This window comes from Ictalurus furcatus, chromosome 5 (assembly GCF_023375685.1).
Source record: "Ictalurus furcatus strain D&B chromosome 5, Billie_1.0, whole genome shotgun sequence".
Taxonomy (NCBI): domain Eukaryota; kingdom Metazoa; phylum Chordata; class Actinopteri; order Siluriformes; family Ictaluridae; genus Ictalurus; species Ictalurus furcatus.
In genome coordinates, this window is record NC_071259.1 from 21,601,004 (window position 1) to 21,628,958 (window position 27,955).

Below are 27,955 nucleotides of genomic sequence, written 5' to 3' on the forward strand. Positions count from 1 at the left end.
TAAAGGCCTAACATCAAGCTGTGAACAACATGAAAACAAATCCTCGGCTTTAAGGTGCAGGAAATGGGAGAGCTTGCTCCTCAGGGATGAGGTGAGCTGACATCACTGAGCCACTCAGCATGGCCTAATGGAGTCGTAATGGAAGGTTGATGGAAGTAATTTCAACCTGAGAGCTTTAAAAAGGCTCTGATTTGCTGTGGGAATAGTCATTACAGCAAGGCATGAAATTTACGAGGCCCTCATGGTTTAAACTGTATGCTTTAATTATTATTTCATGATGTTTAACTCTTATCTAGGGGAGTTTTGTTCAATGGAATCCTTATGTCAGGGATACAATCTAGCTAATTGCTTCTGACAGCCATGAGGTAAGGTGTGTTTTTTTTTTGCTGGGGAAATAGGCTATATTTACCCAAGTGTGAATCATGGCCCTTTTTAACAAATAATGTAAAACCGTTACCAATATTTAGCCATATTTTCCTCAAACAGTTTGATTGAAATTTCACTATGTTGGAACCATTTTTAAACAAGTGACAAAAACTAGACTAAGTTTTTTAAATGAACACCAACCTTGGTCTGGGTCAAGGCCAAAAAAGGAATTCTTGCGCCCGAAGCGGATGCTGAAGGCACGGCCGGCTGATGTGGTGCTCTTGGGGCATGAAACCTGCATCAGGTTCAGGTGGCAGTTGGTGGGGACAAAATCCATGCAGCCCAGGATGTGAGGTTTACTGCTAGCCTGCTTAAGCATGGGCGAGCCCTTATTCTGCAGCTCGTCTGCAAACTGAGAATGGGACAAATGGAACAAATGGTTGGGGTGTAAGCTTTTGATTACGTCTGAGAGAAAGAATAAAGAGATAATATGGATTGTTACGTACCTGTTGGTAGCTGCAGATACGTTTGCGTATACTCTCCAGTTTGGTGTCGCAGATATTTCTGAACTCATACTGTGGCATCGATACGACACGCTCGCTCTGAGCAATCAGCTGACTGCAGCTCGTCACAAAATGGTTGTCGTCTTTAGAAAAGGCTTCCAATATCTGAAACAAAACAAATAATGTAAAAAAATAATAATAATTTCTCACAGAACAGAGGAATTCCATAGACATTCAACTTCAAAATATTCTCACCACAAGCTATTTTTATGACTTATTACCTTTGCTGTAAGGCTGAAGCAGCCCTTTGGCTCCACCATCTTCTCCAGAACATGGTGCTTGATCCCAGCTGAGCTCACGTACTCGTATACAACACCATGTTCCAGGTGAACATTATCCACCATCACATTAACCAGTGGACCATCTCCAGACAGGGACAAATGTTGCAGACCGCTGACTACAAGGTGAACCAACAAGAAAAGAATGTGGAATAAGCTACATGTTATTTATTCATCTTCAGTAACAGCTTTATCTTAGTTAGGGGTGTGGTGGATCCGGAGCCTATCCTGAGAACACTGTGCACATGGGCAGGTGTCCCATCCAGGGAGTATTCGCACACTCGTTCACATTCATCCACTCATCCTGCAGGCAATTTAGTGTAGCCAATCCAATTACATGCAGGTTTCTGGGAGGTCAAAGGAAACCAGACGATAGAGGAAATCCAAGTGGACACAGGGAGAGCATGCAAAACTCCACACAGTTTTGTTCATATAAGCCATCACCTTGGCTTGGTATCACTACAGAATATTCAAACTAATACACACACCCATCCAACCACAACTGACACAACTGCCACAACCGCCACAGCCAAATAAACCACAGTACCTGTTCCATTAGCACAGCTGTTTTCCTCTGCATCTGAACCATTCTCTGAGAGGCACGAGCTGAATGCCTGTTCATCCATGTCATCATACACACGGTACACCCACTGACTGCAACCCTGCATCAATCCATGTACAGATGAACATGTACAGATCAAAAGTGATGACAGTGATAAAACTTTGTTGTAGCATAAATTCAGCTACATGCAATCCAATCCAACAGTTGAGATCAAACATTTGCACCTCCTATATTCTTTAAATGAAAAATTTTTTAAATTGAACTGAATGTACAGAACCTTGACCCTGATCTGTGACCTTCTTAGTTTTGAAGAATAGCAGAAGAATAGAAGAATGTGTTACATCCAAATTATAACAAATATGTCAAGCAGGACAAAGAACAGGGCTTGGCTAGAGAGGGGTGTGAGTGACTGAAATATTACAGCTGGAAGCACCTTAATATGCTCCAAAGAACATCTGTGACGTGCAGACAAATGTCTTGTTGGTACAAACTGAAGGTCTTTGTCTATTTCATTGTGCCCAAAGGGTATGCAATCTTTCACATTGAACTGTACATTTAAATATCTACAGCAGCCAGTGGATTTTACAGTACCTGCTCCTTCTCATACTGTTCGGGCCGATAGCTGCTGAAGTGTTCCAGCACCTCCTCGTAACTGCTCTGGCTCATGTTGGCGCCGTTCACTTTGAGCACACACTGGCCGGGCTGCAGGCCTGCTGCTGCGGCCTCTGACCCTACACACACACACACACACACAGACAACGAAAATAAAAAGTCATGTCAGAAGACATTAAATTGAGACATCCTACAAATGGCAACACACGAGCACAGAATATCTGTCCTTTTTTTCTGTCCTTGTTATTCTTGCTTACAGACATGGTGGTGTGTAAAATGCAATAGTAAAGCAAAATAAATCTGATTTATTTTGATTAAACTAGCTCCAGAGTACAATAAAAAAAAAAGGCACACATTGTTGAGACTGGGGAATTAAAAAGACCATGGCAGCCTAAACAAAAATTCCAAAGACTACAAACCAGTCTGAAGAGAAACAGCATCGAGACGAGAGAAGCCTCAATATGCCAAGCCAGTATGTAATAATACATAAACTATGCCTCAAACACGCCTTCCTCTACCTTCTCCTGCACTCAGCAAACTTGCACCAAGTGAAAACCCTGTATTTATATGAAAACAAGATTGCATTGAATTATATGTTCACTTTTATTGCAAAGATAATATTGCACATTTAATTCCTACCCTTCACTAGAATATATGAGCGTGGTCTATATATCACTGCTGTAGCAAGTGCAACATGCTGAGGCACTTTCCATAATAAAATCTATCATCAACATACTGTAAATCTGTACCTTTGCTGTAAATGTCTATCCAAATAACTGTATGTTTAACATAGTTTGGGATTCACGCCTCATTGTGAGGTGTTATTTTTAGTGGTCCAGATGTTTATCACATGAGTACTGCAGTCTCTGTATGAATCCATTATGAATCCATTTTTCCCCCCTTTCAATGCTTAGTTTAATGCAGACACATCTGCTTGACAGGTTAGAGGGGGAAAGGCAATTACATTCCTGCTTTTCAGGAAATGAAAAGGCTTTGTGTGAGAGGATCTGATTAAATTAATACTCAGTGAAACCACTAGTGTCCTTAGAAGATTCGTTCGGAACTGAATTTGAAATTGTTTCATTAGAGCCGGACAAATTAAAACGAATGTGAAAAGCAAGAGAGGTAAAATTGTCGAAGACAAAAAGAAAAAAGAAAAACATCACAAAGCAGCTTCAGACATATCGAGATATATTTGTGATGGTTTCTGAAACACACACACACACACACACACACACACACACACACACACGCATGCACGCACGCACGCACGCAGCTCACCTTTCTTTACAGCATGAACATATGGAGGACAGGATCCACGCAGTTTGAATGACAGGCCGTCTTGACAGTCTGGAATCTTCACGAGCCTTCATTTCACAGACAAAGGGAGGAACATCTTGAGTCCGTACATGTTTTTTGAGGGGGATTTTATAGGAAATTCCCACATTGATTTACTTCAGAATGCAGTTCAAAATCGTCTAGTCCCATATACTTTATAGATTACTGAAGATCATGTGGGTACCATCTTACTCTATACCACCAGCTTTGAAACCCTTGATGCCTGATCTATTTGAGACTCATTTAAAGGTGCGGTTTGTATGTTTTTTAAATTTTAAAAGTGTTTCTAGATTTAATAATCATATTATTTCAAAGATTGCTTTGAATAACTAGCAATATTTCCATACAACAATTCTGACCAGTTTCTTCATTTCAGGCTTTGTTCTGTTGACACTTTTCTGGCCCAGAAATTACCTTCCACTTTAACTGTTTAGAGGTTAACTGTTTCAGATTTTATTTTGTTAAAAGACATATTAAATCTTAGTCGTTTTTAAAGAAAACAATATTAAATGGGTATCGTATCGGCTGATACTCAAGGTTCCAGTATTGGTATTGGTATCAGAAAAGGAAAAGTGGTACCATGCCATTTCCAAGTTTGCATGAAAAGCAACATACTAGGCCAAGCTCAATTACTGGACCTTGGGTCACTCAAAAAAATACTGTAGCAGAACTGATCAACTTGTGAAAAAATGCCCCTGGTTCAATTAATTATTTAGCTAAAGGCAGTGCATCAAGAAAGGAATGTGTTTTCACAGAGATTTAGAGATCTAGACATGACTCTTTATATAAAAAAAATATATATAAAAAAATAAAATAAAAAAAAGTCAATGGAGGCTTTCACACTGGCAGCGTAGTCCGAAACAGAGGATGGTTTGCATGAAAAATTGGCAATGTGAAAGCTGTCATGCGGACCGGGAAGCGCACAGCGGTACCAAACCCGAGACTACCTGTAGGAGGTGGTCCGAGTTCGGTTGTATTGGAATTGTGCCGCTATTCGCGTGAATGTGAACGCAACTGTCTGCACTTGTTCAGGAAGTAAAGTAACCTGCTCATGTATTGTAGCTGATGAAGATATCATTAGTTTCCACAGCACATGTGTACCATGAGTGGAAGGGGACCGTCGCGTATAATATCACCAAAAAAAAAAAAAAAATATATATATATATAGATATATATATATATATATATATATATATATATATATATATATATATGGTGAGTTGCGTTGTGTTCACCATGTGCGTTTGTGATGCCGTAAGATGAACGCAAATGCACCGGGGTTCGATAGAATCAAGTGCGTCTGAAACCAGACCAATGCTGCGGGGGGTGCCGGGAACAATCCCGCTCAGATTCGGACCACAGCAAACGTGCCCAGTGTGAAAACCACCTAAGACAAAAATTGAATGTTTAAAGATAAATGGACAGAGAAGTATGTATTTATTCAAAACAGGTGTCTCCTCTGTTCAGAGTCTGGTGCGCCAGTCAAAAGTGATAATATGAAGCTCCACAGCAAAACTAAACATAACCACTTCAAACTGTTGTATTTACAGCTATGAACTTCACAAAGTTTAGCTGAATACCCATGATTTGTCATTCATAGTTTCAACAGTGGGGGTGCGGAAAAAAGGGAGGGTGTTCAATGTTTTCATTACAATTGTCATCTCTACGCAGGCAGTAAACAGCACCTTTACACATACAAAACAACTTCCCATATACACATCTGCAGTGTTTAAGTCCCAGAGCTGTAATACTAGCAGCAACTCCATCACTTTACTCTAAGTGCTTACTCTACAGCAGATGTAAATGATGTATGTATTGTGAGACTCACTCTTTGTTTTTGGTGGAAACCAGTAGCCTGAGAGAGCGGCGTATACAGAAAGACTGGTTGATCATCATCTCCACCTCAGAGAAGGGCCTCAGGAACACCAGGTCTTCATTAATGGAATAGATCTTTCTTCCTGCCTGCAACCCCACCATCTACACAGAGTGAAACACAATGCAGACACCAACAAACACGTTACTGAGCTGTTATTTCTACCACAAGTAATAAAGAATACATTCAGAACCAGCTGAAGTAAACTCATTTACAATCTTAGCTAAGGCCAAGAATAAGCAAATATTACAGCAAATTGTACAATAATTATGTTTTTCCCCTGCTTTTTGCATCAAAGTACAATGAAAAAAAGAGATGTGGATTTCAATCCACATCTCTTTCAAAGAATCCAGCCCTTAATTTTCACACTGAATAGGACTTTATGTCAGGTGCCAGAGTGAAAGCACTAAAATAAGGGCTATTTAATTATACAGCTGTGACGCTGGATAATGCAGGCCTCTATGTCCTCTCTCTCACACACAGGGTCACTGTGACCGTGCACTGCTTGTGGAAACAAATCACTTCCTTCTGCACAGAAGTGTTTAGTATTCCTGACCCTAGAGCTCTTATTCCAGTCTTTCTGACTGGTGTCTATTTTACCCCTGGTCCTGCCAGAGTTTCTCCCTTTTACTGATCGGCTTTAGCAGCAGAGGACAGACGGAGGCCTTGTTAATTTCTATGATAGAAAAAGATGAAAGAGGAGTGCACTGGTGGATGAGAGGAGGTCTGGATGGGGAAGCTTTAGGAATGGGGAGGTATATTCTACAAAAGACACCTTTAACTGAAATCATGTACAGTCCCCTCTGAAAGAAGTGGAACAGCAAGGCCAATTCTATTATTTATTTATTTTTGCTATATGTTGAAGGCATTTGGGTTTGAGATCAAAAGATGATCATGAGATCGGAGTTTCAGCTTTCATTTCCTCATATTTACATCGAGATGTGTCGAACAACTTTTTTCACAACCCATTTTTTCAAGTGATCAAAAATACTGGAACAGGTGACTGATAGGTGTTTCTTACTGCCCAGGTGTTCCCCGTTAAATTGACTGTTTAAAGAATTAATGGCGCTGAATGTCTACTGTTGATTTGAGCCATAGGTTTCATATGTGAAGTCTGCATTTGTTGTTAAAAAGGATAAACCAACATGAAGACCGGAGAGCAGTCTATGGGAGAAAAGCAAGCCTGTTTGAAGCTGAGAAAAGAGGGAATATCAATCAGAGCCATTGCACAAGCATTGGGCATAGCCAATACAACAATTTGGAATATCCTGAAAAAGAAAGAAACCACTAACAACCAGACATGGTTCTTATTCTTACTCAAGTATTTGTTTGTATTACTGAGTTTACTTGAGTCTGATTTTTGGAAACACTAAGATATATGTACGATTGTACTCTTAGCAGAAAACAAGATGACTCAGTTGATTTAAAAAAAAATATGGCATCTATTTTTGTAACTTGGCGTCATTGTGAATAGAGGCTTCATCTCAATGTGATTCTCGATATGAAGGGAAAAAAGTGAGCGAGGCATCAGGACTCAGAGGAGAATGTGATGAGGCATGCCTAATTTTCTCTCCACTATCTGAAGTGAGAGCGAGACTCTGGAGAGGGAGTGAATTAAGAAAGCGTGACCTGCGCCCTGACTGACTGCCTGAGCATCCGAGAGCCGACTGACGTAGGTGTGAAGACACAAACAGAGCAGGAATAAACCCTCCTCATTAGCAAAACACGTTGTGCACAACATCCAGATGATTTGGATGTTCTAATTATGCTCTAATGGCAATCTAAGATTAGTTTCCCTCTGTGAACAAGTCCTCTGTGTGATTACAAATCTGAAAATCTGAAACAGCACAGTCCACACAGATGTGCACAGATGTTTCACTACCGAAAATATTAGTCCAATGGATGAAATTACTGTTGCTAAAATTACATGCAGCCTAATAATCTAATAACGCATTGTATTAGATTTAAGACTGATTGCCCAATAGGAATAAAAACCTTACTGCATACACCTAATTGGTGATAGCAGTAAACCATTAAGGTCAATCATAATAAATAGCTTTTTAATTATATGGGTAAACTTTATAATAATCCAACCCAAAAATAACCGCCATGCAAACCTAAATCAGACTCTTAGCACAATATGGATCTTATGAAGAAAAAGGTCCTTCCTGTGAGGAAGTTCATATTAGTTCTTCATATAAGAGGTAAAATAAAAGCAAGGTTGAAGAAAAAAATTATAACTGCATTAGCTCCAGTGTGCTGTCCAGTCCCATGATATTGGTTGTGCGGTAACATAATAGACTAGGCTAAAATGTGCTCGCAAGTGTATTACAATAACACAGGGAAACAAACAAGTAGGTGGCATGATGGTTTAGTGATTTGCACATTGGCCTTGCACCTCCAGGGTTGGGGGTTTGAATCCTGCATTCGCCCTGTGTGCACAGAGCTCGCATGTTCTCCCTGTGCTTCGGGGGTTTTCTCCCCCAGTCCAAAGACATGTGTTGTAGGCTGATGGGCATTCCCAAATTGTCCGTAGTGTGTGAATGTGTGTGCGATTGTGCCCTGTGATGGATTGGCACCCTGTCCAGGGTGCTTTCACAAAGTTATGAAAATATCATCAGTCATCCGTATATATCGTCATCCGTATATATTCGACCAATAAAAAAATCATTCCACTATGAGCCAGATCCTTACCTGATGTGTGTAGTGCAGCAGGTGGTGAAATTCGGAAGTGTGTGCTATAGTAAATGCATTTCATAAAAACTTTTGTTTTGCAAAACTCAAAATAAAATGTAAAAAAAAATCTAATAGCCAGGACCTGAAAACAAAGTGATTTGTCCACTCCTGATCTGGCTAATATTTACAAGAAGAATAATATAGGACATGAATTCTTCTTGCCTTCTTCTATTTAACAAGGATATTTCATCAAGATTGATGCAAGCACTGGTCTACACTTAAACTAATGATAACCAGCTGTTTTAACTCTAAAACGGCACAGCATCTGCACTTGTATATGAAAAGAAATCGTACCAAATTCTATCTTTTAATGTAATGTATCAAATGTATGACCATGCTGTGAGATGTTTTACAAAATCTAGTTCTTCCCCTCACCTCAGCATGGGAACCCCTGGTTACACTCTTCACCATGATGGCCTTGTTCTTCTCCTCAATCTCAAATCCATAGTCTTCCTCCTCGGGATGAATCTGCAGAGATCAAGACCAGCCATCAGTTCATTAAAGGTAAGCACTTTGACCTCAGGAGATTAAAGCAGAATTCAAGTTTAAGGGGAAATAACTGAAATGCTTGGCATATGATCATCAAAAAGGAAATGTGAATTTTAGTATTTCTGTGGACTTTATTTTATAAGCACCTCCTGCTGAATCCAATTCACACTCAAAATGAGGGTCATAATGGACGTGTTTGCTTTTGATGACAGGTAAACACTCAAAATAGAGCTTGATGTGTTTACTCATCTTCTGCCCTGTTCTATGTTACGAGGATGAAAAAGCAGTGTGTAAAGGTCAGGGTGATTATTAGTAGATGAAGAGGATCCGCTCTGGCCCTGAGCTCACACAGAGGAGACATCAATGTGGTGTATGCATTGGTGAGAGGAACCTTCTATTCACACACAAACACATCCTCAGACTTTACTCAGTGTCCGTGTAAGGGATGATTAGACGCACCACTAGGGACTTAGCCATGATGTTCTCGATGAGCTTAAAGTCGTTGCGAAGCTGCTTGGTTTTAGTGCTGGTGCCCTCAGTCTCCTCATCAGCGTGGAAACGGAAGAACTGCGATTCGTCCTTGAACTCGCTCTTTTCCAGGACTACAACACAGGAAAAAGGCACAAGTATCAGAAACAAGATCAGTAAAGAAGAGTAAGCTGGAAACGGATAAAGAGTTATGAAAGGAGTTATAGTCCAGTGTTCTAAAATTTAATATCGCTCTACTGCATCTGTAGCACGTGTGTGATTCGGTCCCGCTGAGGATTTCGCGACTCTGCGATCGCAGAAATGAATGCAAAAAACTCCAAGACCAAGATGCGTCATGTGACGTCATCACGACACGCATTGAGCCAAAGCCCTCTTTGATTCATGTACTTCGAATGTGAGTACAGCTAAAAGGTCTCATTTACCAACAAACATCGCTGCGAAAGATGTAATTTTGCCAATTCATGTACTTTTCCACAATAAAAGCACAAAGAACTCCGCAAGTTGCATCACAAATTTTGAAGAAAAAAAAAAGCCACAGCAAAATCAAGCATTTTGAGCCGTAACCAATCACAAAAAACTGAAAATCTTGGACGGACTGGTGATTACAGCAGAACAAGAAAACACGTTTTCCTGCAATGAGAAAAGAAAAAAAAACCTGTTTACTCGAAACTCACAATAGAAGGGCAGTTGTTGCAGCAGCCAATAAATGCTTATAATGTGACTATGTAACATAATGCATAACAGTAGCACTTTTACAGTAAAAATGTCTTAAGCTGAAACAGACATCCTAACTTCCTATACAAATAGTTATGTATTTCAGCAACATCACACAAAGTGGCCAAAAACCAGGCGAGGCCACAGTGGTTTAGTGGTTATCACGTTTGCCTCACACCTCTGGAGATGGGGGTTTGAATCCCACCTCCGCCCTTTGTACATGGAGTTTGCATTTTCTTGCATGTTCATTTGTTTTCTCCCCATGCTTCAGGGGTTTCCTCCGGGTACTCCGGTTTCTTTCCCTCAGTCCAAAGCCTTGTGCTGTAGGTATTTCCAAATTGTCCATAGTGTGTGAATGGGTGTGCGGTTGTGCCCTGCGATGGTTTGGCACCCGTCTTGTTCTCTGGGATAGACTCCAGGCTCCCCACGACCCTGTTTAGGGTAAGCGGTATGGAAAATGGATTGATGGATGGACACAAAGTGTCTGAAAAACATTCTTTTCAATGAGAGCTAACAACGGTGACAGGAGACAAAATGAGATTTGGAGAGGTAAACTGCACAGGGTGAGTGGCTTGAAGAGATGGGAGTGAGAGACGCTAATGCATTTATTTCTTTTCTTCACTGTAAAACATTCTCCGTGATTTTTTTTAATGAAGAAAAAGAAAATTGCTCTCACTGTATAACCAGACCCTTTTTGCCTACTGACCGATCGACAATTCTCATAAACGCTGATGACTTGAGTTGATTTTTTTAAAGACTGAGTAGTGAACTCTGTGTGGTAGGCTTTTTAACGGACACTGTGTGTTTGCTGACCAATCTTTTATACAATCTTCCTTGCCTTTCTGATGCAAAACCAGAGGCGGCGCATAAACAACAGCATTTATTAGCATTCAAATCACATGATAATGTATCAGTGTTACTCCAGCTCGGGCCTAGGCTGATGAGTGATGACGCGAACATGAGGGTCTTTTTTTCTCTCGTTTTTTTTTTCCACCGGTCTTAAACAGCAGGAACTGTGCTGTTTGTGGAAAACCTGCCACGTACGATATTTTCTTCCCCAAAACTGAAAGTGACAGATGTGTTTGCACATCTGGGGGGTGGGAGATGTGAGATGGGGTGACAAACTGTTCAGTACTGTGCAGCGTTTCCCAGCTAAACATCTCTGTAGTTTGTTTTGTGAGCGGACATCAGAAATAAGCAGTGCTGTTATTGATTTAACAGGAAGTGTGTGTGTGTGTGTGTGTGCCTCTCGTCTCGTACTGACGTGGTGTGTGGATGCGCGTGTTTGTGCTTCTGTCTTTTTTTTTAATGCTTTTGTTCCACTCCAACTCGCTGATACTGTTCTAACAGCTGGAGACATCTGCTAATAGACATGCGGACACTTTGGCCCTCAGCCAGGCACACAGCCTCAGGGGTTCATCAAGAACCTCTAAGGATAACTAAAGCGGCTCTTTCAGTAGCAGTATAATTCATTTATTTGAATTAACTGCTGCAAAATTGTGTTAATGTTTGCACACAAAACTAAGGAGATTAAATAAATACATAAATAACATCCAACAGCAAACCTGCGCCTCATATTCAGCACACTTTCATGATATGTAGGCTCACAGCTGCTCTAATTTAAGACCCTTGAACACACTAAAACATGGCCATGGTTCACTCTCTGGCCTCAGACACTAAAAGTGTTGCAATAGCAAACAAGGAAAGCCAAGGCTCATTGCAAATTCTGTTTATGGCAAAATCAGCAGGTCAGTCTGGAATCATGTACACACACATTTCCGAGTTTTTTTCTTCACTCTCGATTTCTTTTTAAACTTTCACCTCAAAGCCCAGCTTCACTACTACTGCCAAATCTAGCAATGTTGTTGTTTTTAAGATTCATGCTGCCTCATCTGGTGAAATCCTTTTAATATCATCACGCTACAGGCTCCAGAACTACAAAACATCAGATTTGGTTCCATATTTGTGATTTATTTACACTTTGTAAACATCACACTCCCATAAAGTAAATATCGTGAGTCACAACGGAGAGACTTTACCGTGGTGCATGAAGCCGTTGTTGCACAGGCCGACCCCGAGTGTGACGGCATCCTCGCGGGTAGAACAGTCTCCCTGAGAGATGTTTACACAACATGAGAGAGAGAGAGAGAGAGAGCGAGCGAGAGAGCGAGAGACAGAGCGAGAGCCAGAGAGAGCGAGAGACAGAGCGAGACAGAGAGAGAGAGCGAGAGACAGAGAGATAATTAAATTCTGTTAAATTCCACATGCACCTCCTGGGAAAGGTAAAGAAAACCCTAGATCTTTAAAAGGCTGCTGTGTCCTCTATAAAAGGCCATATTTTTTAGAGGTTTATATACAAATATATAACATTACTAGTTTAGTAACTACACAGTTATGAGCTACATGACATTTAAGGGTCTGTGTGTGTGTGTGTGTGTGTGTGTGTGTGTGTTTGGAATGGAGGATTGTCTCCTCTCCACAGATGTGTACTGTAAGTGTTTTGTGTCCTCCTACCTGTGAGACAAGCCAGTCCACCAGTTTACTAGCTGGTAACACTGATTTAAACGTCTTCAGGTGGTGGTCTCTGTCTCTGCATGGAGAAGAAAGGAATGAGTAAACAGACCTACACGATCCTAGGGAGGCTCTTTGTTCCATTCACTTTATTTATTTTATTTTTTTAACTTCACACAAAAAAGTTTGCACACTCTTAGAACAAAAATGAAGGATAGAATTAATGCAATTAAGAGTTACTTTATTATTTATGTATTTATTTCTGCCTTATTTTCTTCTGATTTAGATTCCTGGCCACTAGCTAGTTCTGACCTAGTGCACATAATCGATTGATGTTGGAGAGTGAATGCTAATTTGCATCTGTTTGACAGCTGAACACAACCTGAGGCTGGAGATGAGTGAACACACACTTGCATTTAACTAGTGTCACTCTGATAAACACACAGTGTCGCTTCCCATGAGCATCAGTGAGGCTTGGATGCCCATGACCCTGTCACTGGTTCCACTTACACTGGACCACTTTTGGTAGGTAAGTACTAACCACTGCATAACGGGAACACCCCACAAGACCTGCTGTTTTGGAGATGCTCTGACCCAGTGGTCTAACCTTCACAATCTGACCCTGTCAAAGTCACTCCGATCCTTACACCGATCCGCCCATTTTTCCTGCTTTCGATACAAAAACTTCGAGAACTGACTGTTCACTTGCTCCCTAATATATCCCACCCCTTGACAGCTACCATTGTAACAAGATAATCAATGTTATTCGCTTCACCTGTCAGTGCTTTTAACGTTATGGCTGACTAACACTAACATTATAACACAAGGAACTGCAACAGTTCTTCCTTGCCCCCCCCCCAAAAAAAGTACTGCAAAGAAAAGTAAATAAAATCAGCTTTTTTGGAATCGCCCTGTATATCATTCTGTATATCACCTTTGAGACCGCAGAGTCCTTTTTACCTTGATTTGTTGCAGCAAAACTATCTAAAGCAACTAGTAGTACAGACTGACCATCGAGAAACACTTTATTCGAATATTAATCAAATATTTCGCATTCAGCAGAAAAAAAAAAACAGAAATAAACAAGCACGTGAGGCGTGTCACGAAAAGCACGCTTTGGACAGTGTTTCTGCAAACATGCTTTAATCTGACCACAGTGACACACAAGCTGGAGTGTTTCTCCCAGTGATGAACCACAAACAAAGCTGATTAGTCCACCACAAAACATCCTACATCATGGAGGATTCTTTGTGCACTAGTTAGGAAAGAGGAAGTGTGGTAAGATGAGTGCAATCAGCAGCTCATTGCTGAGCGTCAAGCAAGCTAGAGATGTGAGAACAGAAAACGGAAGGACGTGGAGTAATAACAGGAACACAGTGTCAGAGTCAACTAACGCAGTGGTGCTCTGGCGGTGCGGTTTCTACTTATACTTTTGTGCACACTTAAATATGTGTGAAGGCACGTGACTTTTCATTTTTACTACAAGGTGCGCGGGTGTAGGTGAATGGATTCCCTATACAGTTCAATTTAATTGCACAGGAATATATTTATGATTACAGCAGCAGTTCATTATATAGAAGTCTGCAGGATCTACAGTGAGGGGAAAAAAGTATTTGATCCCCTGCTGATTTTGTACGTTTGCCCACTGACAAACAAAATGATCAGTCTATAATTTTAATGGTAGATTTATTTGAACAGTGAGAGACAGAATAACAACAAGAAAATCCAGAAAAACACATGTCAAAAATGTTATAAATTGATTTGCATTTTAATGAGGGAAATAAGTATTTGACCCCCTCTCAATCAGAAAGATTTCTGGCTCCCAGGTGTCTTTTATACAGGTAACGAGCTGAGATTAGGAGCACACTCTTAAAGGGAGTGCTCCTAATCTCAGCTTGTTACCTGTATTAAAGACATCTGTCCACAGAAGCAATCAATCAATCATATTCCAAACTCTCCACCAGGGCCAAGACCAAAGAGCTCTCCAAGGATGTCAGGGACAAGATTGTAGACCTACACAAGTCTGGAATGTTCTACAAGACCATTGCCAAGCAGCTTGGTGAGAAGGTGACAACAGTTGGTGCGATTATTCGCAAATGGAAGAAACACAAAAGAACTGTCAATCTCCCTCGGCCTGGGGCTCCATGCAAGATCTCACCTCGTGGAGTTGCAATGATCATGAGAACAGTGAGGAATCAGCCCAGAACTACACAGGAAGATCTTGTCAATGATCTCAAGGCAGCTGGGACCATAGCCACCAAGAAAACAATTGGTAACACACTACGCCGTGAAGGACTGAAATCCTGCAGCGCCCGCAAGGTCCCCCTGCTCAAGAAAGCACATATACATGCCTGTCTGAAGTTTGCCAATGAACATCTGAATGATTCAGAGGACAACTGGGTGAAAGTGTTGTGGTCAGATGAGACCAAAATGGAGCTCTTTGGCATCAACTCAACTCGCCGTGTTTGGAGGAGGAGGAATGCTGCCTATGACCCTAAGAACACCATCCCCACCGTCAAACATGGAGGTGGAAACATTATGCTTTGGGGGTGTTTTTCTGCTAAGGGGACAGGACAACTTCACCGCATCAAAGGGACGATGGACGGGGCCATGTACCGTCAAATCTTGGGTGAGAACCTCCTTCCCTCAGCCAGGGCATTGAAAATGGGTCGTGGATGGGAATTCCAGCATGACAATGACCCAAAACACACGGCCAAGGCAACAAAGGAGTGGCTCAAGAAGAAGCACATTAAGGTCCTGGAGTGGCCTAGCCAGTCTCCAGACCTTAATCCCATAGAAAATCTGTGGAGGGAGCTGAAGGTTCGAGTTGCCAAACGTCAGCCTCGAAACCTTAATGACTTGGAGAAGATCTGCAAAGAGGAGTGGGACAAAATCCCTCCTGAGATGTGTGAACACCTGGTGGCCAACTACAAGAAATGTCTGACCTCTGCGATTGCCAACAAGGGTTTTGCCACCAAGTACTAAGTCATGTTTTGCAGAGGGGTCAAATTCATATTTCCCTCATTAAAATGCAAATCAATTTCTAACATTTTTGACATGCGTTTTTTCTGGATTTTTTTTGTTGTTATTCTGTCTCTCACTGTTCAAATAAATCTACCATTAAAATTATAGACTGATCATTTCTTTGTCAGTGGGCAAACGTACAAAATCAGCAGGGGATCAAATACTTTTTTCCCTCACTGTAGGTGAGATTATCCACTGAAGCAGAGGTGAGACATTACTAAAACTAAAGCTACAGTTCCCCTCACTAAATTGTGATCCACAGTCAGAGTGAGTGAGGGAGTGAGTGAGCAGTGGACTAATAATACATATTTCCACCGTGGATCGTTCCAGTCGGGTCTGTAGTTTCACAATCATGCATAGAAAATGCTGCAACTCCATTCTGAGCCCTTTTAAGAGTCACTAGAAATTGTGCAGGACATCAGGGTTCACAGTTAAGCTGTGTAAGTCTAAACAGTCCTTCCAGGATCTTGCGACTTTGTGATTGCAGAAATTCACGCAAAATCAATCAGACTGCACAATATTTGGAAGAGATTGCAATTTTTCCAAAATTACTGCAGATTTTCCACAGATTTGGATCACGTGACATCAACACAACACGCATTCACCCAAAGACCTCTTCCTTTCACTTGTGTCAAACAGGGGTACAGCTTAAAGGACTTATTTACCAACAAACATCACTGTGAAAGACTACTTAAACAATTTTGTGCAATTTCGCCGATTCAAGTAGATTTCTGCAAAAGAAAAAAAAAGAAAAAAAACTCTGCAAGTTGCATTGCAAATTTTGAAGAAAAAAAAAGCCGCAGCAAAATCAAGCGTTTTTGGCCGCAACAATCACAACGAAAAAAAACCCTCTGAAATACTGTACAGACTGTTTAATGATGGACTCATCCATGTGTAATACTTACTTAATCACAGGTATGAACATACTGTGGAGACGACAGTACAGTCTCACACCCTACAAACATAGTGGATACAAACACACAGTTATTCCCACGTACCAATTTAAGATACAAATATACATTACGTATGGGCATTAAACTCAAATATTATGTGATGGTATGAAATATGTGAGGAAATACCTTGGATACGATATCCTCCATTTCGCTCCTGGCTTTGTAAGTGCCGTCATCATAACGGAACCGATACAGTACCTGCTCATTCTTAAACTGGTGCTTATCTGAAACTACAAAAAAACAACAAAAAAATACCTTACTCTAGACAGCTCTTCTAGTTTTCTTCAGCTTCAATGCGTGATTACAACAAATATTTTATTTGTTTGTCTTGTCACATGAGTGCACGGTGGCCTCCAGGGTTAGTGGTTCAATGCCCTGAGTTTACATGTTCTCATCGGGCTTCGGGGGTTTCCTCTGGATACTCTGGTTTCCTCCCCCAGTCCAAAAGACATGCACCGTAGGGCAATTGGCATTTCCAAATTGTCCATAGTCTATGAATGGGTGTCAGTGTGTGTGCGATAGTGCCCTGTGTTGGGTTGGCACCATGTCCAGGGTGTCCCCCGCCTTGTACCCCGAGTTCCCTGGGTTAGGCTCCAGGTGACCCTAGGTGGGATGTGTGGTACAGAAAATGTATAGATGGATGGATGGATCATCACATTTTCCCATTAGAATACCAAAAGTTGTCTTTCAAAATAAAGACAACTTTGTGTTGTGAAAGCATATACATTACTGACGTATGGATAGAAATTCTCTGCTACTATCAAAGACTCTCTCTAAACTAACACCTTCAGTTTGTGAGCAGCTCTGGATCAGTACAAAAGGGGAGGAAATGGAGATCTAGCAATGTGTTGGCTGACTTATTTCTACTCACATTGAGCAGAGAATCCACAAAGCTCAAACACCTCTTTCTTAAACTTTAGTAATTAAGGTTTATAGAGACACTTCACGATTTAATGCAGACCTCTGGTTAGTTTTCTGAAGAGTATCGAGCTCTATCATAGACCAAAATGCTAACCTCGATTAAAGTGTCCCTACCGACCTTATGTAGCTCTTACAAAAATCTATTTCTGTATTTTTGACCGACGAAATAATGATTTCTCTATATTCGGGGAATCTATATTCTATACACAGGGTATGTTGTTTTATGTATCAAAATAAATTTGAAAATTTGAAGGTTTGCAGTCTTGCATTATCATCAGTGAATGATTTGAATCTCAAGTGTCCCGGGTGACCTTGTGTCTCCTCAAACCTTACAACCTAGGCCATCTTATTAGTCTCAAGGAACTACTGTTTGACCAGAATCGTTTTCTCCAATCTCATATCACACACCTATAAACACACACACACATTTGCACACACAATCCACTTGCTTGCTGAGTGTAGTGTGGAGTGCCTGAGCAGGGCGATGTCATTATCCCTGGTTTGGCTTTGGGATAAGGCAAACACTTCACTCCATCCATTATTCATGACCAGGTTGTTTTCCGTCACAACACTCCTGCTTTGGGGGACGGAGAGCAAATCTCGATGATGAGCTCAGGTTACTGTGCAGTGTTGATACTGGATGTACGCCAATGCTTTAGGACTTTTTTTTTTGCTGCATTTCAGCTTTTAATCACAAAATGTATAGACGGAACAAAATTAGGTTCTGTCAATGAGAAAGAAAGTGATACGGTAAAAACTTAAAAGTGAAAAGAACGATAGAAAAAAAAGCAAGAGATTAAAGAACACATGAGATTCTCACCGTGGTGGATGAGACCATTCTCCAGCAGTGCTTGGCCCAAATTGATCCCTTCCTCTGGTTTACTGATTTCTCCACTCTCTAACAGCCAGGCGACAAACTCACTGCAGGACACACACACACACACACACACACACACAAGATAAGCCTCTATAGAACACTACACACTTATTGCCATATAAACATGTTTCCTTATTCCCACAGTAATCTTTTACTTTTTACTCAACACACACTGATGTCAGTTTGTGTGTGTGTACATATACACATATATATACACACATATACATATACATACATATATATATACATACATATATATATATATATATATATACACACACACACACACACACACACATATATACACACATATATACACACACACACTGCTGCTATATGTGTGACAAAGTGTGTGAAAGTTACCAGAATAAATCGTATGGAGATTGCTGTGACACTTTAAAGTACATGTGAGACATTTTGCAGAGGTGAGGGTTAGAGTGAATCCATATTTCCTTGCTAATAAATGGAAATGGGTGTAGACCATGGACAGGTTAAGGGTTAGTGATTTTACTAACAATCTTTGCAATATTTTGTTCTGCTCAGAGAAAAGCTGTGGTCTAAGTGAATCCCCCAGGACCTATTAAGGGGGGGGGGGGACATAGACGACGTGGAACCTCAGCTTGTTTCTTGCACTAGTCTACCAAGGTCTATGTATAGACTACATACCACAGAGTCATATATACAGTCCAAATACTTATGGACCTGGCTGTATGGCATTCAGAGCACTGCCATATGTAATAATATTTATGTAATTAGCATTCATATGTAATCAGGATCATAATCTTCAGTACTGACTAGCTAGCTTGCTAAAATGCTAACTTGACGGATTTCTGATAGAATTTTTAAGTCACATTCATACATATTATCTTAACCGTTGATATGAGCTAGTAAGCAAACATGAGCTAATCTAACAAGATTTCTGAGAAGTGTTAAGTCATTAATTTGTGTTCATAATGCTCTCTACTACATGCTACCATGAGCTATTCTAACAGGATTTCTGAGAGGAATGGTAAGTCACAAAACACCTCTACAGCTGACTAGCTAGCTAATATGGGCTAACCAAACAAAATCTTTTAAGTGGACTGTTACGACATATTCATATATACTGACAGTATTTACTGGTATAGCTAGCTATCTAGCTAGCCTGAGCTAACCTAGGAGAATTTCTGAGTGGAATGTTAAGTCAAGGACAAAATAAGAATTTCATTGTACCAAGTAGAAATAACAATAAAGATCTTGAATCTTAAGTCAAATTCATATATACTGATAATATGTACTGCTATAGCTGGCTATCTTGGTAACCTGAGCTAAACTATCAGGATTTCTGAGGGGAATCTTAAGTCAAATTCATTTATACTGATAATATTTACTGATATATCTGGCTATCTAGCTAACCTGAGCTTAACTAGCAGGATTTCTGAGAGGAATGTTCAGTCAAATTCATATATACTGATAGTATTTACCGCTAACCGCAACTGAGGAGGGTGAAGGTTAACATGTGCTTTCTCTGACATACTGTACTGTATGTGAAGCCTTCCAATCGCATCTTTTCAAACTGTTGCTCACGCAGCATCACAGCTCAGCTTGACACACTCGGAGAAAAATGTTATCTACCCTCTACTGCATGTGTGAGCTCACAGACGCACATGACTGAGTAGTGTCACTGTGATTGACATAGAAGAGAGTGTGCCACCCAGAGAGCACAACCAATTTTGCTACCTTGTCTCCTCGATGGAGAGAGGTGCATCTTTAATTCCATATATGGGCTCAAAGACACACCCATTTGTCCCACTCAAGAATACACCCATCCAGTCTGTTATCCGTAGACAGTCCTCTAGGCGGAACATGTGCATATGTTTTGGGGCTGTGAGTTTTGATGGACCACTGAAGATAGGGGATGTATTTGTTTGACGTTTCAAGAAACGTATGCCAACTACACTGTTAAAATGCACTCTTCACATGGAATTACACATGTAGCTTGTACTAAATAAAACTCAGATATTAACAATACATAAGAATATTCCTGGTTGCATTATTAGGCAGGGCTTAATGTGAATTTACATTTAGAATGGCGACAAATTATAAGAAGAAAATAAATAAGTGAACAGGATTACTTAATAATGCAATTAAGCAATTAAGAAAATGTTGTAAATCATATGCTATGGCCTTCACGGTCACCAGATCTCAGCCCAACCGAACACGCATGAGAGATTTTGAACCGATGTGTTAGACAGCGCTCTAGACCACCATTATCAAAACACCTATACAGAGAATATCTTTTGGAAGAATGGTTTTCATCTCTCTGGTACAGTTCCGGAAAATTGTACACTCGATCGCCTGACACGCTGAAGAATAGTTCGAGAAAATAAGGAAGGCTAAAAAGAGAGGAAAAGACAGCAAGTCTGCCCTGCTTATGTAAGCCTCTAATCCAAACTAGCAGGGGGGGAGAGAGGCGTCCCTGAGGGGAATTAATGAGTGTTTATGCAGCTCATTAATATTCTCCATGGCTCAAGCACATGCAGTTTCTCACATGGGGCAAATGTGTGAAAGATATATATATATATATATATATATATAATGTTCAACATCTTGACTATTTAATATTCACTGTTCTGCACTATTTGAAGGTCCCTATTTAAATGTAAGCAAATTAGTAATATTGACATTTACATTTACGGCATTTAGCAGATGCCTATATCCAGAGCAACTCCCATTTATTTTATTTATACAACTGAGCAGCTGAGAATTAAGGGTCTTGCTCAAGGGTCCAGCACTGGCTTGGTGGTACTGGGATTTGAACTCACGACCTTCTGATCAGAAGTCCAATGTCTTAACCAGTGTCTTTGTACAAAAGGTCTGATTTTCCACATGCCTAACCTCTTCTACTAAAGCGTGTTCAGACGGCACTCCAATTAATTTGATCTAAAATGGATCATAAGGTTTTGCACAAACTTGCGGAGTCCATGCCAGCTCCAGCGCACACTGTCATTAAAGCAAAAACAGTACATAGCCTACCAAATACTAAGAAACTCTGAAATTCATGTAAATATTTCAAAGATTCTACTTTTCACTCAAGTTGTTGTCAATAATATGATTTGTAATTAAACTTCTTGTATTAAATTAGAAAATAATGCAAAACAGAAACATTATGCTCTTTTGGACCCCACTGTGTGTGTATGTGTGTGTGTGTGTGTGTGTGTGTGTGTGAGAGAGAGAGAGAGTGTGTGAGAAGAGAGAGATAATTGCACAGTGCATCAAAAACATGAATCCAAGTAACACAAGCTGACTTTGCTTATTTACCGGCTATCAATAATGCTACTAAAAGGCCCGTTTTTTTTTGTTTGTTTGTTTGTTTTTTTACAGAGGCAATTACAAAGAACAATGTAATCAGGACTATAATGAGAAGAAAACCCTTTCCCAAAAATCACTGTAACAAACAGGGGAAGACTCTTTAACAAACCCACTCAAGAACAGATACAGATGCGAGTCTGTATCCAAACCTGTGATGCTCAAGTTCCTGGTGGAAATTTGTTCCTGTAACAGGGCATCTACAGCTCTGAAGTTCAGCTGTTTGCACCTGATGAAGCAAAGCCTCATGGCGAGCAATTGCGCTGGAAACGTGAACTCCATCCAGTCGTGTGCTTAAAGCCTGTAACAACACAGCTGTGCATACAGACAGTACACCTCCACAGCAGTTTCATAGCACTACAAGGTACCAGATTTTAGATCTCAATATGAGATGGCCAAATAAAATTATTCATATGTTAAACTACACTATACACTCTATCTACGAGTTATTTATGCTTTAGCTTAGGATAGGAAATAAGGTAGCTTAGTTTTCCCCAGGCAGGCACATAACCTTTTTTTTTTTGCTCCTCAATCAGTGCAATGCAAAGGGGGGAATTTTAATTGCTCTGAGGAATCTTGCTCACACACAAACACACTTGAGTTGGGCAAACACACACACACCACACACTCACACACAGTTTGAGAGTTCAATGCATGTGCACAGCATCCATTGTTCATTCACGATGCTGAAAGACAGTGTAAATGTGAGAGACTGAAAAAAAACACAGAGGGAGAGAGAGAGAGAGAGAGAGAGAAGGTAGTGAATGAGGAAAACCTTTTCTAATTAAGGATGTTTGCTGGGAATTTCTGCATCTGATGGGGTGCTTGGCACTGAGCTTGGGAAAGCATTTCCAAGCATCCTGTGTGTGTGTGTGTGTGTGTGTGTGTGTGTGTGTGTGTGTGTGTTTTCACTCAGGAGGCCTCTCAGATTTAAGGTGACTTTCAGTTAAAGTTCTTCAGTTTGTTCCTCTGGGTTCTATGTCAAAAGTGTTTCCCTGTCAGAAGTCGAACCCTTTTCTATAAGGCTAAGAGTACTTGCCTATTTAAAGAACATGTCATGTTATTGTCTTTAACATTTAATAAATGCAGACAGATGATTTGCCATTATACCACAGCACTACTGAATTCTCGAATCTGGATTGGCCAGAAAGAAGGTGTTGATTAATTGTCTATAACAGCACAGCTTGGACAGTAGTTCAGCTGTAAGATAAATAACAGGTTTATGATGTATGTTATCTGTGAGGTGATGTTAATGGTTCAGGTTCAGAGTTTTGTTACAGCCAGACGTAAAGCTGTTCCTTTAAGTTTTCTGACACAAAGTTTCACGTTACAGTTTCTCTGAAACATGATCAGCTGGATTTTTTTTGTCTTCAAGAGAGATATAAATAACAGGGGGTGAGAGGGCAACAGGGGAAATATTTATAGTTGCTATGACATAAGTGATGACAGGAAATTACCTGAATGTTCCACAACATTAAACATAACTATAAATGGATTAACAGCATGATATGGAGTTCTTTATCAGATAAATTGCAAGTGATATGAAGGGTATACAAAACTGCGGGACATAGTGTTAGAGGTAAATATCAACTTTGCCATAGTAACACCATCGCACTAGCCAGTCATGTTTTTTTCCTTATTTATACACAGTAAAAAGAGACGCAAATAAATATACAATCCCCTCCGACTGGAACAGCAAGGAGGTGAAATGCATGCTCAACTGGGTTAAGGTCTGGTGAGTTGATTTGGCCAGTCTAATCATTGTCTTGCCGCATGATGAAGGCTTTGCTGTTCCAATATTTTCAGAGGGGATGGTATTTCCCCAGAAACGATGCATGATTTAGTCATGTCATACACAAATCTGAAAAATTTATGTTTAGCAGTTCATCATCCCTCTAATACACAATAAGGTAGTATGTGAAGGACTCACTTTCCCAGGAAGCACTTGGGCACGATGGTGAGCTTCCTCCGGCGGTCTTTGATCAGATGGCGGCTCTTGGTCATCATCATGTGGTAGAGCTTCTCTCCTTTCTCTGCGATCATAACGTAAGCGTCTCGCTCCATTCCCAGTTTGAGACCTGGACACAGAGGAAGACAGTTAAGACGGCACAGCAAACGCTAAAAGAAGCTCCTACTACAGTCAAAATGACCAAGAATGTTGGTACTGAAAAACAGAAAAGAGGGCAGCAGGATTTTGTGAAAAGAGTGCTACTTATGTGACTTAAACAGATATGTGCTGGAATCCATTACAAATTCCAGAAGCAGATGAAGCTAGTTAATAACTGATTATAAACAAGATTATGATTTGCATAATTTTACGAGGCGTGCTTTGATTTCTCTTATCTTTTTTTTCCCCCACTTTCTCTCTATTGGGTGTGTGATGAGGGACACGTGCATCCTCATATACACACACCTGGGTTCTCTTTCTCCCAAGTGGATGAAGTGTCGTGCATCTATAGTATAAAATAAGTCATGTAGCTGAAGTTAGGAACATTGTGTAATTTTGCATGTGCACTGGGTAACTGAACAGGAGCAAGCACACGGCTTGCTAAATATAGTGACTGCACACTGGGGAACTGCGTGTAAATATGCACAAAACCCCCAAAGACAAACAGGCTTGGGGGGGGCAAACCAGAGCTTGAGAGTCCATCAACTTGACGCCCAACTTACAGTACAGAAGGAGCTGCACTTGTGAACATGACCTGGGTCAGACGGAGGGAGTGGATCAGTCAGAAGCAGAAAACAGCTGGAGTTGAAAAAGAGGAAGCAGCTGCTCACTTCACGTCTCCAGGTGGACTAAAGAGAGCACTTCCATTTCCTAATTAACGTCTTTTGCTGGTTATGTGTGTTTCACAGCTTCCGAAACGGTGTACTCTGCGACTGAAATACTCTGCACTCTGCTACTTGAAATAGTCTGTATTTATCAAGTCAAGTCAAGTCAAAGAAGTGTGCTTAATGCATCATTCTGAAAGTCTAACAGTAGTACAAGTAAAGTCTGACTTAGTGGCCGAGAGCTGAGAGTGGAAAACAAGACTGTGGTAACATCAGAATTATGAGCCTCATTACGGCAGGGTTGAAGGCAATAACAGCACGACCACAAGCTACCACCCAAAAACTGTGCAAAAGGTACCGTGATGCAAAAACAGCAGGAAAAGCATACATTTGCAGAAACAAGCCTAGTGTAATACGACACAATGTCAGCTGAGGTATAAATCAAACCAGCAAAAATCACAGAGGTGGTCAATTTTCTGGCATTGAATCACTGCCATGAGCATTCCAGTGGAAAGTTCAATGATGTCAAAAGGACAACAACAAGTGTTTATGAACTAGGTTTCTTCATTATAACAAATAACAAAATGGGGTTAAATATGTTGGATAGTAATAATGGGAGAAAGTGGGTGCAAAGGAAATGTGTTCGCTCTGTCATCCAGTGACTGCCAGTACAAATCCCAAGAACGCCACAGCCATCTGTGGCTAGGAGTCTCCACTGTCAATCACAGCAATACTAGCCAAGCGTGGGCATCTGTGAGCTTGGGTGCATTCGAAATTGCGTACTGATCAGTATAAGCGTGTAGCATGAATACAAACCGGACGTACTACGTCAGCCATGTTGGCATTGTCATGTGACCTACAACTCAAAAAGATCTGACGCGCTGCCTTCCGCAATATTCTTACAGCTCTTCAGTGCAGTGTCCATTGCTTCCATACTGCAAAATCTTGGTGGAAGCAGTAGGTCATCCGGGTATTTCTCACCTACTGTTTTATGAATACTGAGAATTCTGACATACTACTCCTTTGGCGTACTGCTTTTCGCCTACTGTACAATAGGGTAGTAGGGATATTTGGATGCAGCCATTGTGTATGTGGAAGAGAGCCCTTGAGCAAGGCCCTTAAACCTCAACTGTTCAGTTGTATAAAATGAGATAAATGCAAGTCGTTCGGGATGAGAGCGTCTGCCAAATGCTGTAAATGTAAGAGGGCAGTTAGCAGTTTGTCTGATGTAGCATAAGCAGCAGTTCGAAAAGATGCACTGGCTGGCTTTATGTGTTTCACAGGAAGTTAATGCTAGCCTTTACCCTTCCCAGTCTGTAGCTGTTGTGTGACAGATGAAAACTAGCTAGTGGGTGTGAATTAGCAAAGGAAAAAATTGGGTGAAAATTAGGGTAAAAAATCCAAAAAATATATCTGGTCTGAGTGAGACATAAATTTGCTCCAATAGCTTGTATACCCTTTGCGTTTATAGTTGACTCAACCCTATTTTGTATGAAGCCCCCTCACCCTCACCCTGATTGGGTGACCAATCTTTGCCAATTTACTGACAGATCTGTTCTAACTCATATACCATGCTTTTTTCCAATCAGGTCTGGAGATGGAGAGGGTCTAAAATTCTTTTCAAAATAATTTTCTGCAGATTTTGCATCATGTTTTGGATTATTGTCTTGTAGCAAGACAGGGGCAGTGGTGGCTTGACGGGTAAGGCTTTGGGTTACTGATCAGAAGGTCTGGGGGTTCTGCCAAGCTACCACTGTTGGGCCCTTGAGCAAGGCCCTTAACCTTCTCTGCTCCAGGGGCACTGTATCATGGCTGGCCCTGCGCTCTGACATCAACCTCCTAACATGTTGGGATATGCAAAGAAAAGAATTTCACTGTGCTGTATTGTATGTGACCAATAAAGACTCATTAAGACACACGCACATTTCATTAAAAAAAAAAAAAAAAATTAATAGAGGTATATTTTCTATTCCATTTTCCATTCACCATTGGAATATAATCTCTTACTCAGTTATAGTTCAGTGCCTGTAACTGAATGTAATTCAAATGTAACTGTTCACAGATTGTAAAAAATGTGGCTCTACTGGTTTGATTTGTATCGTGAACATGTAATCAAGTATTGTTACATGATATTCATGTCATTTCCCCCCATCACTAGGATGTAGCCATGGGTGGCAATTCAGTGGGGATTATGCATGAAGATGATGATTGAGATGGCTTTGGGGCAGATGAGTGAACAGCTGGTGTGGCTCCTCCATACACGTTCACACGAACCATGGTTTGAGGCTGTCTCACACTCAACCTAATCACCATTAGGACACCATAAAGCAGCCTTCAAACTCCGCTACGTCATTGTTGATGTATATAACACATAAGAGGGACACTGGTTTATGACCAGTGCTTGACCCTGTCTGAGCCAGCTTTTTCCAGCAATCAAATCAAGCTCTGAGCTTGATCACTAGCAAGGATGCCGAGACTGTAATCCAATGAAAAATTTATAACCATACAACTCAATACCATTGTTTTTGTTACATCACAGTATTAAACTGTTTGGATGGGAAAACTGTTAATGGTATAACTGCTTCTGATTTCCATATCATAAATGACAGTGGATCTGCCTGACTCAAGTCCTATTCTCTATTCTACAAGGTCTATAGACTGGAATTGTAGTGTATGGACCCTCATGTGTCATGTCAGCACTAATCTTTCAAACAAAGCATGCATGCCAGTGCCAGATGCTGATGCACAAAATCACATTAACATGCTGCTTCCTTCATCCTAAAGTGCCATTGGGCTTGATTTTAATTAAATAGAAGGCACTACGAAAGGCTGTCAACATAAGGTAGCACTTTAGCATGTCAAACAAAGCCTCGCGTGCAACATGTAATTAACAACCGTGTCTGAAAGCCAGACCTGAGGTCTTTAGAGAAGAAAAGACATGGAAAGAGAGGGAGAGAGGTGTGACTGATGGGGCACCTGTTGCACTGGGCTTCATTTCAAACGGCCGAAACACGATCCACCCCATAAAAAAAAGCTCCTGCTTTCACACAGCACCAGAACAGAACGTCATGTGACGTGCTACCGCTAAGGCAAAGCTCTGAATGCCTAGACTGCGCTGCATTTTCACACTGCCCACTAGGAAGTGATACTGCAGACTGATACATCATACTAAAGAAACACAGTGTCAGTGCTTTTCTAGCTCTGTGACTTATAGCTGTGATAAGATGGTATTCAGATTGAGTGGACTGTGCTACTGAAAACCCTGAAATGGACATCAAACACACAAACCAAGAACAGGTGGCCCATGCGAGACAGGTGTTTCAAATCTGTCATGGAAAACAGCAAAGCGGTCCATAAAAACATTAGACAGAAGAGGCCATTGAGGTGCTTTATAGTCTAAAAAAGACTCCTATGCTGCCTTTAAGTCTTGTCGGAAATATCGTAATTACGAGGTGAGAGCACTTGAACCCCATCACAGTGCTGTAATTAAATAAATAAATAAGATTTAAGTGGTAATTTTACATGTCGA

At 40.7% G+C, this 27,955-nt stretch overlaps 1 protein-coding gene across 1 annotated transcript in view; it reads right to left on the reverse strand.

Moving 5' to 3' along the window:
- Window positions 1-27,955, reverse strand: part of prex1 (phosphatidylinositol-3,4,5-trisphosphate-dependent Rac exchange factor 1) — a 94,335-nt gene that overhangs the window by 15,855 nt on the left and 50,525 nt on the right. Inside the window, exons 10-24 of the mRNA XM_053625208.1 lie at window positions 23,585-23,732; window positions 18,250-18,350; window positions 16,635-16,738; window positions 16,461-16,510; window positions 12,535-12,610; window positions 12,060-12,132; window positions 9,277-9,419; window positions 8,704-8,796; window positions 5,548-5,696; window positions 3,663-3,748; window positions 2,361-2,500; window positions 1,755-1,869; window positions 1,151-1,326; window positions 873-1,034; window positions 568-778 (exon numbers count right to left, since the gene is read on the reverse strand). Coding sequence (XP_053481183.1) covers window positions 568-778; window positions 873-1,034; window positions 1,151-1,326; window positions 1,755-1,869; window positions 2,361-2,500; window positions 3,663-3,748; window positions 5,548-5,696; window positions 8,704-8,796; window positions 9,277-9,419; window positions 12,060-12,132; window positions 12,535-12,610; window positions 16,461-16,510; window positions 16,635-16,738; window positions 18,250-18,350; window positions 23,585-23,732 — 1,827 coding nt within the window. The remainder of the gene's footprint in view (window positions 1-567; window positions 779-872; window positions 1,035-1,150; window positions 1,327-1,754; window positions 1,870-2,360; window positions 2,501-3,662; window positions 3,749-5,547; window positions 5,697-8,703; window positions 8,797-9,276; window positions 9,420-12,059; window positions 12,133-12,534; window positions 12,611-16,460; window positions 16,511-16,634; window positions 16,739-18,249; window positions 18,351-23,584; window positions 23,733-27,955) is intronic.